Genomic DNA, 13,833 nt, shown 5'->3' with positions numbered 1-13,833 from the left:
CCCTGACTCTAGAGTGCCACTTCTAGCCAAGACGTCGATAAGTGGTCTGATGGCGATGGGGTGGAAATCAAGACGATCGGGGGTTTGGTGAGTTGGTCCATTTTTGGATTTTTTTGGTTTTCCCTTTTTTGGACTGGTATTAATTAGAGGGGTTTGAAGGTAATCAAGGGTCATTACTATTGGAGTTTAATCATCACCAATGCTTTGGGTTTTGGAAACTCTGACTAATACCTGAGATATTGAATTAAATGTGTATCCGGTTGAGTTGATGAAAAATGTCAAATCACTTGAGCTTTGGTAGTTTCTCATATACGACACTTGAGTATCCATGGAGGTTTTTTTGCAGGACTGTTTGGTAGGGCTGGTGTAGCTCTGTAGGGGGCATCATTGGTAATGAGGTTATCCAAGTGGGTATGGACCCCTATGAGGAAAGGGGTAATTAGGTTTTGGTGGGTTGTGCTTTGTTGACTTGACAGGCCCCCACTTGTTCTCTTTGGGCCCGTTGCTCTGTTTTCTCCGGAGGGCCATTTGAACTAGATCTTTTGAGTTTGTAGGTCCCTTTTCTTTGTTGAGAGTTGAGTCTTTACCTGCTGGGCCCGGTTTTCTCTTTGTGCTTGTGTTGGGCTGTTCCCGCATAGGCTGTTCCCGGGTGGGCTGGCTCGTTGAGAGGGAGGTATCTTCCTTGGGATGTGATTTGTGTTGGTAGGGCATTCAAAATTGGCATGTATGGGGTTAATCTTAGAGTTTTATCGAAATGTTTTAGTTTCAAGAAACTTACCGAAGTTTATATCGAACATTTTAACTTGAATCCCCCTGGTTGGGTAGAATTTTTCCCTTTTAGTTTCCCGTGGCTTCGAGATCTGGCCTTATGGTGGAGGGTGTCCCTATTTCCTTTTTATGGGGAAGATAACTGTTTTTCATTCCTCTCCCTCATAGACATTGGCTCTTAAAGAGAAGCATTCAAGTTGGTCCTGGGTTGGAGGAGGGGACTTTTGTCTATGGGTACATGATTTTAGGGTGTGTCCTATCCTTCCATAACCTGTGCATATGATACTTTCCCCCTCGTATACCACTGCTTGTTTATGGTCCCCAATAGTGATGGACGTTTCTACTAGTGTTTCTAGTGGTATTTGTATATAAATTCGTGTGTATCTGTCCCTTAATGTAGCTGATGTGCACGTATCAATTTTGAGTAGTTTCCCTAGCTTCCTCCCAACCTTCCCAAGTATCTCTTTGTCGTAAAATTCAGTTGGTAGTTGTGGTAACCGTACCCATATAACAGTAAAGGATAGTTTTCCCTCTTGTGGGACAAATTTTGGTTCCTAACTTCTGACCGAGAGAAAGTTTCCCGATAGGAACCATGGTCCTTGGTGTAATGACTTTATCATATTCTCTTATTTTTCAAATTTGACTATAAAGAAATCCTATCCTAAGTCAATCAAGATTAACTATTTGGAGGGGTTCCATAGGCCAAACAGTCTGGATCGAAGGAGATTATGTAGCATTCTTCTACCAAAGATTTTGATAATAACTGAGAAACACCATAGTTCATATAATCATGTTTTATCATCTTGGGAGTGTCACACCCCAACCTCGGGGAGCGCGACCGATGCTCAACCGAGCGGAACCGATCGAGCAAGCCTGTTAGACACTTCCTACCCAACTCGCTTATGATCAAGAGAAGGCGTGTTACCATTAGTTAAACAGTGGAAATATCATATATATATATATATATATAAACATTACTAATTCATTTCATTTCATTTTACTACATCATAGTTAAGTTCCCAAGATACAAACACTTTATGATTTAGTGGAACAAGAGTCCAAAGCACAATAGAATCCATCTAACCTTTCTAGCACCCATACACAACCCACATAATGTCTATGGAGCCTTTAAAGATACAAAAGATAGTTATGACAATACCGGCGATAAGGCCCCGACTATACCTCAAAACATGGTAAAAATATGAACAAGAGATACAATACATGACTCCGGGATGAAATGGGGCTCACCACGACTGCTGAGAAGAGGATGCACTGCTAGTTGTGATCAACACTGTCTGTTATGGAACCACCTACATCCATTCAAAGATGTAGCGCCCGGCAAAAAGAACGTTAGTACTGTCGAATAGTACTAGTATGTAAAGCTAAAATACCATCTCAATAGAACGAACAATAATACAAGGGGAAAAAAGTCATGAGTTCAATAAGAGCTTCAAACAATACTAAAACATCAAGTAAGGATCACATAATTTCTCAATCAATTTCCATCTTATTAGGTTGGTTAATATTTAGTGTCATGTGCCACCATCCATAATACCACCGTGTTCTTACACGGAGTCTGATCTCGACCCGATCGGTTATGTCATCTCATTTGAGACATCAACCATATCCATAATCTCAATCATCATTTCCAGCACAATTACGACCATGTGTGCGATATGGCGTCCGATCATGGCCCTATCGGCTAGGCCATCTCACTTGAGACATCATCCTTTCAATAAATCATCTCACTTCATATTTCTTTCCCATCTTTCAATACATTGGCACGAGTGGCCTAGTTTATTAAGTCATTTTTGGCACTTGTCCGTATTTCACAATTCAAGTTCCCTTTTTACACATTCAATAACATTATCATCAGCAACAATAAGACCTATCATGTAAGGCATTTGTACACATAAGGGAAAAACTTGAAAAGTCCTAAGCACATAGAGGCCTTTCATACAAATTGGCGTAACAACCTTTATTCGATTTTTTTGACATGAAGTCTTAACCTTTATTAACACATATTTTAAATTATTAAACACATACTCAAATGGCATGATGGCATGATAAACATTTAGAGCAAATATTGAATATGTTTCATTCAACACAACACATTAGGGCAGTCAAATTTAATATGATTAATTTGGGGACTTACACCGACTACTCGAACACCAAGGGTTTCGATTCTAAGAATAAGGGGGTTTAGCCATACATACCTCGATTGAGCTCCCCTAAACTTTAAGATATTCTGGAATATTAGCAACTTCAATCTATTTTAATAATATAGCAAAATTGAACCAAAAATTAGAAAAACGATCATGATTCTAGATCACTTGAGCATCTTATCAAACACTATGTGTGTATTAAGGTTTCATGGCCCTTTTATGAAAGACTACACCAACCCACACCCCATTCTTTTCCATCTTTTACTCACAACCTCCTCACGTACCTTAAGAACAAATGTATGCAAGGTAAGTACTCCCATCCCTATGAATTATTTCACTAATGGCCCATTCTAATTACATTTTAAAATTAAGAGTTTGGGTGATAAAATCTTACCTCTTGTGAAGAAGACCTAGGTGCTTCTTTTGATAATCTTCAAGGTTTAAGCAAGAATCGAAGAGAAATTTCTATGATGAAGAACATCTTCTCCCTCTAAGATCCTCTTTCTCACTCTAAAGATATCAGAAATTGGCTCAAAATGGCCTAAAGTGGTTGTTTTAATAGAATAGGGTCGGGTTTAAAAATGAGAAAATAAGAGCCCCGACATAGATCTGCAATCGCATAAGAAGTCCACAAATGAAGTGCAACTAGTCATGCGATCGCAGAACTCCCATATGACAAATCTCAAAGTTGGATATGCGATTGAAGTGCGTCCCGAAAAATGATTATGCGATCGCATAATGGGCCACAAAAATGACATCAAAATTGGCCAAAAAGACTAACTCATTCTGCAGCCATTCTGGGGCCCGCAGAGTGATTTTGCAGCCGCATAATGGGCCACAGAAATGCCTTTTCTGCAAAATATTTTTCTTTAACTTTTTAACGCACTGTTCAATCCAAATATTCGAACCTCTACGCCTACTTCGGCACAACAGAATTTGGGTTTTTATGAAAAATTTTACGAGGCCTTACAGGGAGAGAATGATTGGGCCTAGATTTTCCTTGTCCGTTTTATCTCTTTCTGTTGTGCCAAGCTCATTTGTGTAGTATTCGGCTTGGGTTGTGTCCTCCTCTTCTAAAAGCATTTCCTTATAGAAATGTGTTGGGTTAGCGCATGAGGTTAATGTCCGGTGGTTCCGGGGTATGTTGGGTGGTTTGGTTGTATTTTCCATTATATGTGTAGCGAGATGTGAGAATTTCTCTCTCTACTGATGTAAAATGTAGGAGAATGTATATTACCCTTGCGTAACAATATAAAATTAACATCACATATTGATACTTAACTAATATAATGGTTGATAATCTATTAAATTTGTGAAGATTCATAAGTGGAAGAATTAAAATGGGAATTTTAATAAATTAAAGGTTAAATCTACTCAATCAAATATCACTGAGCCAAAATTAAAATTTGTCCTGACTAAAGGCACAAGCTTCTAAAAACAAATACTATATTTTGACAATTTGGTCCCCTGATACAATATTGTAAAATAATGTTTGGCGCTAAATTTTGGGTAGGGATAGAATTTTTATACTATTAGTTAGAGATTTCTAATTTGAACTTTGAGAATAAAAAGTATTGATAGGAAACACTTATCCTTTAATGGGCTTTACATGGCTGGAATACGAATTAAGTGGGACCCAAATACCAGACATCGGTTGGAAACAAAAAAAAGTTAGGAAAAACTACTTGACACAACAAACATATAAATTGTATCATTTATAGCTATACTTTTAGGAAATTACCATTCATAGCAATATTTGAATTTTATAGCAAATTCACCTGAAAGTATTGAAATAAGAGATAAGTTATTTTGAACTGAAATGTGAGAGCAACAAATCCTCGTAGCTTAGTTGGTTACATCACTCACTTAGTTAGTGGATGTCTTGAGTTCGACTTTCAATGAGAGCATTCTATTTTTTTTTTTGTATTTTACATTGGTTATATTCGTTACTCGAAGGATACAGTCAATACAGATTGTATCTTTTGTATACACAGGTTGTATCTTCTGTATACACCCTTATAATTAGGCAAATTATAGTTACGTATGGTAATTAGACTCTAAACTATAATGCACATGTTGTATCTTGTGTATACACCCCTATAATTAGGTACATTATAGTTACATATTGTAGTAGACTCTAAACGATAGAACTTTATGAAAATTACTCAAAAGATTACCAAGAAAAACATTTGGTGCTATATTGTAAAAACATAAAACAAGAGGGGTCAAAAGAAAAGTAAAAAAGATAAAACAAAAAACAGCAGCAGCAGTAGGTCTAACAAACAGTAGTATATAGAATCTTGAATGTGGACATGTTAACTACCGCTAAGAAATTAAGTTCAGTATATATGAAACAAATTTCACTGGTGTTTTCTACACCTTCTTCTTCTCCCTTCATTTCTTCATCACCTTTTTTATCATTTGGTTCCTCAATTTCTATATTCACTATCCCCTTCACCAATCCACGTGGCACTCAATTCTTGAATTTGAACTTTCAGTTCAGGTTTGTGTTCTGCTCATTTCTTTTATATATTCTTTGTTCCAAGTTTTCATTTTTGGAATGTGGGTGTTTGAGTTTTTGCATATTATCAAATTATCATGTGTTTATTTCGGCACCTTTTATGTGTATTTTGTTCAAAGTTTTCATGTTCGGTTGTGGGTATTTAAGCTTTTAGCTCATTATTAATTTATCATGTGTTTTTTTAGGTTCAAGTTTTTCAGTTTTGCTGATTATCAGTTTATCATCTGTATTTCCCATTTCTTTAACTTGTTTTGTTCAGAGTTTTGATTTTTGGTTGTGGTATTTAAATTTTTTATTTTTCGCGAAGAAGGGGAGCCTTGCGGAACTGGTGAAGCTGCTGCCATGTGACCAGAAGGTCACGGGTTAGTGGAAATAATCTTTTGCAGAAATGAAGGGTAAGACTGCCTGCAATAGACCCTTGCGGTCCGGCACTTCCCTGGATCCCCCCGCATATCGGGAGCTTGGTGCACTGGGCTGCCTTTTTACTTATTATCAACTAATTCATGTATTTGTTTGGGCACTTTTTATGTGTATTTTGTTGCAGAGGTAAGTAAATGAATAAAAACTCTACTCCTGTTTAGTGTTTAAATTTTTGGATGAAGCGGTTTATGTAATTTAACATGGTACCAGTGTAAGCACGGGTTTGAATCTGAGCAACACTGTCCGATATATATCTAATACAAAATAATTCAGTGAATCACCTAACACGTGAAGGGGCGTGTTGCAAACTTAAATAAATAATGAGAAGTAACTCTGCTCGCGCAATTTAGAGGTTTAGATGAGATGGTTTGCACAATTTAACTTGTTTTATCATTTGGTGCAGTCTTAAACCATCTGTTTCATGATGTTATGCATTTTTTTCAGTCATAGAATGATTGTTATGCGATCCTTTGCATGAAAATGCAGATAGATGTATAAACTTTAGAGGCTGTTGAAGTGTACAAATGTAATTTACTTTTACTTGTAATGGATAAAAAAACAGAACGATGGCATCTCACGTTGTTGGATATCCTCGTATGGGGCCCAAAAGAGAGCTTAAGTTTGCGTTGGAATCTTTTTGGGATGGGAAGAGCAGTTCCGAGGATTTGGAAAAGGTGGCAGCTGATCTTAGGTCATCCATTTGGAAGCAGATGGCTGAAGGTGGTATTAAATATATTCCGAGCAACACGTTCTCATATTATGACCAGGTCTTGGACACAACTGCTATGTTAGGTGCAGTTCCGCCAAGATATAGTTGGAACGGTGGTGAGATTGGTTTTGATGTATACTTCCCGATGGCTAGGGGAAACGACTCTGTACCTGCCATGGAGATGACAAAGTGGTTCGACACCAACTAGTAAGTGACGACTTTTCATTCAAGTGTTTTAACAACTTAGTGAACTCTGAGATCTGTTGCATATCATTGTGTAATTGAAGGTTAATATGAGATTCTTGTTCTTGGATGCAGCCACTACATTGTTCCTGAATTGGGGCCAGATGTTAAGTTCTGTTATGCATATCACAAGGCAGTTAATGAATACAAGGAGGCTAAATCGGTAAGTTTATGCCTCATACTAAAAGTTTCGACTTTCTTTCTTGTTGCAAACTATATTGCTCGGAGTTTCCGAAAATGTCACTGGGAGTGTGTCAGATCTTCCAAAAGTAGTGCATTTTTGGAGGATCCGACATGGGTGCGGCAGCATTTTGGAGAGTCAGGCAGCATTTGTTGCAAATATATATTAATATAAATGGTACAAGATGTTATATAAGGGGTTCTCAGCCTCACAAGCATCAAATATGTCATTGCAATGAGATCACATTATGGGTGGTCCTTTTTTTTGTTTTTAATTTAACCATGGTGTCCGGGCGAGCTTAAGCGCACCTCGACTAATTCTACGGGATTCCTGCTACCTCCCACCACCAACAAGTGCTAGATAATTCTAGGTAATTTTGTCCACCAAGGCTTGAACAGATAGGACGAAAATGCCTAGTATTTTTTTGTCTATGCTGGGATTTGAACCTGAAACCTCATGGTTCTTAACCAACTAAACGGGTGTTGTTGCCTGGGAGTAGTAACAAATTTTAAGTTTCAGGATTAACTTACATATTTAGATAGGAAAACCAAAATGACTCTGATGCATAATTCGAGGATATACCGAAAAGGGTCAACTCTGCTTAGAGGTCCGCTGAGCACTTTGTATCATCGGTATCATAGTAGAATTGCACTTAGTAACCCCTATTTTGTTGTCTTTATTGAAAACCATCCTGATGTGGTATTGACTCGTATTTTCCTAGTATAAACTGATAGCCACATGTCAGTTGTTTTAGTTTGTTCCTTCAATTAACTGAATCTTTTGGAATTATTTGGTGTGCTGATATTGGTTTCAACTTTTTGATTTTGCAGCTAGGTGTTGACACCGTCCCTGTTCTTGTCGGTCCAGTTTCCTTCCTCTTGTTATCAAAAGCAGCAAAAGGTGTTGAAAAGTCGTTTCCTCTTCTCTCACTGATTGACAAAATTCTTCCTGTTTACAAGTAAGATAAAACAAATTTCCCTTATTTATTATTTATCCTGTATTTCTATCTTATAATGTTCACCACAACTGCCTTGTATCGTGCTGCTCATTTAGGGAAGTCATTGCTGAACTGAAGGCAGCTGGTGCAAGTTGGATTCAGTTTGATGAGCCTACTCTTGTTAAAGATCTTGATTTTCATCAATTAGGGGCATTTTCTCACGCTTACTCAGAATTAGAGGCATCACTTTCTGGTTTAAACGTCCTCATTGAGACATACTTTGCGGATGTTCCTGCTGAAGCTTTCAAAACAGTGACCGCTTTAAAAGGTGTTACTGCATTGGGGTTTGATCTTGTTCGTGGATCGAAGACTCTTGATTTGATCAAGAGCGGTTTTCCTTCGGAGAAGTATCTTTTCGCCGGAGTAGTTGATGGGAGGAATATATGGGCTAATGATCTGGCTTCTTCTCTCAGTACCTTGCAAGCTCTTGAGAACATAGTCGGAAAAGGTAATGCGTTATAACTGCACTTTTATACATTGAATCGTGAAATCTGAGCCGCATATGTTCTCAGGAAGCCTAGAAATTTATGTTAATTGTGATTTTCTTTTTATTCTCTAGCTTTTCATTAGGGAATTTAACGGCATAGAATAGGCACCATAAGGTCTGTTTCAAACTTTGAAGTATTGCAGTCAAGAATTTCGGCTGTTTGGTTATTCCATTATCCTTTGTTATCCCCACAATTTCATATACAATGTTAGTCTTCCAAAATTTTCTACACTTTTGGTATGCATGTTGACTTTTAGACGTGTACTAGTAAAGTGAATCCTCGGTTTGCTCTTTGCTTTATCTCGAAATAAGGAAATAAATGAAATCTTTGCAACTATATATAACTATTTCTATAAGTGAAAATGATCTTAGTCCGTGCATTATTGGAAGCATATGAGTGATGTTCTTGGGCATTTCTTTTCCTCAGACAAGCTTGTGGTCTCCACGTCCTGCTCACTTCTCCACACTGCAGTTGATTTAGTGAATGAGACTAAGTTGGATGAAGAAATTAAGTCATGGCTTGCATTTGCTGCACAAAAATTGGTGGAAGTCAATGCATTGGCAAAGGCATTAGCTGGCCAAAGAGACGAGGTATTTTGACATATTTATGTTAATCATCTACATGGAAGATTTATCATCATTCTGGATCAGTCAAAGATAAATCTAGAGCATATCGGATTCAAATAGTAATGAATCTTTAAATCCTAATATTGGTTATATTTTACAATGAAGTTTCTGTCTGCAGGCATTCTTCTCTGCTAATGCTGCGGCTCGCACTTCCAGAAAATCCTCTCCTAGAGTGACAAACGAGGCTGTTCAAAAGGCTGTAAGTATATTTAGGTGTTTTATAATTAATATCGATGATATATTTCGTATTTCGTATTTTGTATCCTGCATTCCATATTTCATATCTCTTATATATTGTTGTTGTTATTGTTGTTATTTTTATTACGCATTTCTATGGTACTAATATATCATCTCCTATTGCTTTTTTGAGCCGAGGGTCTCCTGGAAACAGCCTCTCTACCCTTCGGGGTAGGGGTAAGGTCTGCGTACATATTACCCTCCCCAGACCCCACTTGTGGGATTATACTGGGTCGTTGTTGTTGTTGTTGTAAGCTGTTTGGAATTATCGACTCATAACTCGCATCTCATGTTCAGGCTGCTTCTTGGAAGGGCTCTGATCATCGCCGAGCCACAAATGTCAGTGCAAGGTTGGAAGCTCAACAGAAGAAGCTGAATCTTCCCCTTCTTCCAACCACTACTATTGGTTCTTTCCCTCAGACGTTAGAGCTAAGAAAAGTTCGCCGAGAATACAAGGCTAACAAGTTAGCTATTTACTTGTGCAGTTACTCTTTTTAAATTTGTTATGGTTTATGTCTGCATATTAAATTTTTAGGCTGCTGCAAAAGATAATAGCGGACAAATGTATATGTTTTGTATTTTAAGTATAATATACATAAATATACAAATAATATACATAATCAGTGTATATGTTTTGTATATTTGGGCTACCGCCCACAATTAATTTCTGCCGATGGGCCAAAAATGAAAAAAGCCCTAAAAAATTTCCTCCGACTATTGTAGGATCTCGGGGGAAGGATATGTCAAGTATATAACAGAGGAAATCAGCAAAGTAGTCAAACTCCAGGAAGATCTAGACATTGATGTTCTTGTGCATGGAGAGCCGGAGGTGAGATATATAAGTCAAGTAATTGTATATATGCTTATGCCGAAGAAGCTGAGACCACTTAAATTTCATCACCGAAATGCAGAGAAACGATATGGTTGAGTATTTTGGGGAGCAATTATCTGGCTTTGCTTTTACAGCCAATGGATGGGTTCAATCTTATGGATCCCGCTGTGTTAAGCCGCCAATTATCTATGGTGATGTTAGTCGCCCAAAACCAATGACTGTCTTTTGGTCTTCACTGGCACAGAGCATGAGTAAGCGCCCGATGAAGGGAATGCTTACCGGTCCTGTTACTATTTTAAACTGGTCTTTTGTTAGAGATGACCAGCCGAGGTTCGAACTTTTAAGCTTGAACACAGTAGCATATCTTTCTTCCCTCCCCCCCCCCCCCCCCACTGCACTTCTTATTTAACTGATCTGTTGTTGTTTTTTTAGGTTTGAGACTTGCTATCAAATTGCTTTGGCTATTAAGGATGAGGTTGAAGATCTTGAAAAGGCTGGCATTAATGTCATTCAGATTGATGAAGCTGCTTTGAGAGAGGGTTTGCCTCTTAGAAAGTCCGAGGAAGCTTTCTACTTGAACTGGGCTGTACATTCATTCAGGATAACTAACTGTGGTGTTCAAGACACTACACAGGTCCATATTCACTCTAAGTTTTCATTATAAATATAATTATAATTATGTGCAAAAGCCGGTTATCAAAAAATAATTATGTGCAAAAGTATCTTATGCTAGCTTCTTCTTCAAAAGTTATCTTCCTACATCAAAATATCTATCCTGGATATCAATGTATTATCCTACTAAACTAGCTCCCGAAATTCATGCACCCTTTCACTAACAGGTGGAGCTAGCATGTGGGATACGGGTTCGGCCGAACCCAGTAGCTTCGGTCCAAATCTTATATTTGTCTTAAGAAATTCATTGAATATGTACAAATTAACAATTTTGAACCACTAACTTAAACGTACTAGAATCCCGAACTCATAAATCTCAAATCCTTGCTTCGCTTCTCCTCACAGAATAGGAAGAAAAAAGATAAGAATATTAGAAAAGGTTAAGGAACATAATGTTTTCGATGTCCAACGGTATTGCAACAAGGGGATGGAAAGAGTCATAAGAAAATTCATGTGTGAAATTGGTGTTTTCTTTCCAATAGTTGTCAGATAAAGCTAAGAGCTCGGTAGAGCCGGGAGGTGTTTTATTGTTATTAGGGAAGGTTTTTTTCTTTAAGGTAGTAATTTTCTTCTTTACCTTAGAGCTTTGTTGCCGTAGTTAAAAGGTAGCACATGATGTGTGGGTTAGGCGCATGTCACGAGTTCAAACCCTGCTGCGGAAAAAACGTGGTTTTTTTAAGTAGAGAAGGGTAGAAGGGCGGATTATTATCCACCGAGTTTCAGACCATACGCCAGCTAGCCTTGCTGATTTATTAGTAAGAAGAGGTATGTAAAATTTTATCTTCTTTAATAGGATTCTGATCAATATTGCCATTTGTTGTGACAGATTCACACCCACATGTGCTATTCTAACTTCAATGACATCATCCATTCAATAATCGACATGGATGCTGACGTCATCACGATCGAGAACTCCAGGTCAGATGAGAAGCTTCTTTCTATTTTCTGCGAGGGAGTGAAGTATGGTGCTGGCATTGGCCCTGGAGTATACGACATCCATTCGCCAAGGATTCCATCGGCAGAAGAAATTGCTGAAAGAATCAGCAAAATGCTTGCAGTTCTTGATACCAACATCCTCTGGGTTAACCCTGATTGTGGCCTCAAGACGCGCAAGTATACGGAAGTTAATCCTGCTCTCAGCAACATGGTAGCCGCTGCTAAGCTTCTCCGCGCACACTTGGCCAGCACCAAGTGAGATAGTCGATCCAACGATGCGTCCTCTTTGAATTTACAAGAGCAGTTTTACTTTTATATTCAAGAATCAGGGAGAACACTCTTCTCCAGGAAATGATATGTAGGCTTCTGAGTTCTGGCAAATTGATATTTGCTATATCGGCTTCTTTAATCTATGTGCTTTGTATGTTCTTCATAACATATTATCTTTCCTTTACTTCATTCGTTATATTCTTGGATAACCTAATGTAGCATGTAACACATCTTATTTTTCAAGTGATTAGTATCACCTTTTATGGATGATTAGTTATATTATTTTTTGGTGACTTAACGGTAAAAATTCTTTTTAATTGTCTGTATAAAAGTTAAACTCATATATAGGGGAACCTGGAAGCAATTTGTTTTTTGTAGTGAAATGAATTCACTGGGAGATGAAGCTGATGTAGTGTCGTTACTACTTGTTGCGATTGCTAATGCTATTGCTTTCTTCCATTTATTTTGCGGTTCATACATTGTTGATATCACTTTTCTGGCTTTTATTGTTAGATATTTGCTTGTTTCTATTCTTTTTCTCGAGCCAAGAGTCTGAAATTTCTACCCCCACCCTCACCCTCCCCACCCCCGCGGTATGCGTACACACAACTTTTCTCATATCTCACTTGCGGAATTTCACTGGGTTATTGTTGTATGAAGCTTCTGGAGCAACTCAAGAATATGAAAATTTTGTGCCATCATCAGAGCTAGTTCAGGAAAATGCCTCTCGACACTCTTCTCCTTAATCTTCCACGCGGTACACAATAGATCCTTAATCTTCCACACGGTATACAATAGAAACTCAAAGGCGGATCCAAAATTTAAATGCAATGGAGCCACCTCAAATATATCCATATTTATCAAAACTTTCATATATAGAATCCGAATCGAGACAGTAGATGCATATGCACCCACTACTCATATCAGATCTGCCTCAAGAAATATCAATTACCAACTTAATAACATGAGAAATTACAGTTAACTTGAGCGGAAATTTTACTACTCTCTCCGCATGAGACATTTAAAAAATGAAGGTACATTCCAAATTCAAAGTTCACTATTCTCAGCATGATATCAAATTCCACAATGGTACCACTGAAGAAGGTGACTTCTCAATAGATTCAGTAACCTTTTCAGCAGATGTGGACTGTTTTGGAGATTTAGTTTCCTTAGTTTCCATGAAAGGTTTGGTTTTGGAGATTTCATCTTCCAAGTCCGAGGGAAACAGTTGCCTGAAATTGGAAAAGATGTAAAAAGAATGTAGAAAACTAAAGAAGGGTATTAGCTATTAGCTATATCCATTTAGCTCAAGCTGTCAAAAGAAAGTAAGAAAGTAAAGAAGGGTATTAGCTATTAGCTTACGTTTTGTTAAAGCTATATAAGCGACCTTGCCAGCATTTCTTCTGCTTGTTTCTTGGACTTTGCAGCATCCCCATGAAAGACTTCTCCTTCAATTTCTACACTTAGAAGAATGTGAGACTCGCCAATCCTAATTGTTTTATATTCAGACAGGCAAAGTTCTTCATGTTGCGCTAGTTGTTGCAGGAAACTCTTGTAATTGCTGGTATTACTCTGCAACAAAAAGAATAAAAAGGATGAAACAGTAAGGTCAGTTATTAGCAGTATAGAAGAAATAATGTTAATGACATTATCGACTCCAGGGCCCATGCCAGCACCACATTGCACTCCCTCATGGAACACAGAAAGAAGCTTCTCATCTGACAGGAAGTTGTTATTGATATTCAAAAACTTAGGAAATGATAATACC

The 13,833-nt window shown here is 37.8% G+C and overlaps 1 protein-coding gene across 1 annotated transcript; it reads left to right on the top strand.

Annotated features, from left to right (window-relative positions):
• The first annotated feature begins 5,234 nt into the window (after positions 1-5,234).
• On the top strand, positions 5,235-12,335 carry LOC104224931 (5-methyltetrahydropteroyltriglutamate--homocysteine methyltransferase-like). The gene is made up of 12 exons (XM_009776658.2): positions 5,235-5,436; positions 6,437-6,790; positions 6,902-6,989; positions 7,838-7,965; positions 8,061-8,452; positions 8,919-9,082; positions 9,237-9,317; positions 9,653-9,819; positions 10,079-10,184; positions 10,267-10,517; positions 10,620-10,821; positions 11,686-12,335. The coding sequence occupies exons 1-12, from the start codon at positions 5,246-5,248 to the stop codon at positions 12,052-12,054; spliced, it is 2,493 nt and encodes an 830-aa protein (XP_009774960.1). The 5' UTR covers positions 5,235-5,245; the 3' UTR covers positions 12,055-12,335.
• The last annotated feature ends 1,498 nt before the right edge of the window (positions 12,336-13,833 follow it).

Source organism: Nicotiana sylvestris, chromosome 9 (assembly GCF_000393655.2).
Source record: "Nicotiana sylvestris chromosome 9, ASM39365v2, whole genome shotgun sequence".
Classification (NCBI taxonomy): domain Eukaryota; kingdom Viridiplantae; phylum Streptophyta; class Magnoliopsida; order Solanales; family Solanaceae; genus Nicotiana; species Nicotiana sylvestris.
Note: the sequence above shows the minus strand (reverse complement) of the source record. Positions and strands in the feature narration are given on the sequence as shown.

Bases quoted from the DNA above. Each gene is read 5' to 3' on its own strand.
- LOC104224931 (XM_009776658.2), top strand. From the start codon at position 5,246: ATGTTAACTACCGCTAAGAAATTAAGTTCAGTATATATGAAACAAATT. The intron at 9,820-10,078 runs GTTAGCTATTTA...CGACTATTGTAG, and splicing joins CGAGAATACAAGGCTAACAA to GATCTCGGGGGAAGGATATG. The intron at 10,822-11,685 runs GTCCATATTCAC...TTGTTGTGACAG, and splicing joins GTGTTCAAGACACTACACAG to ATTCACACCCACATGTGCTA.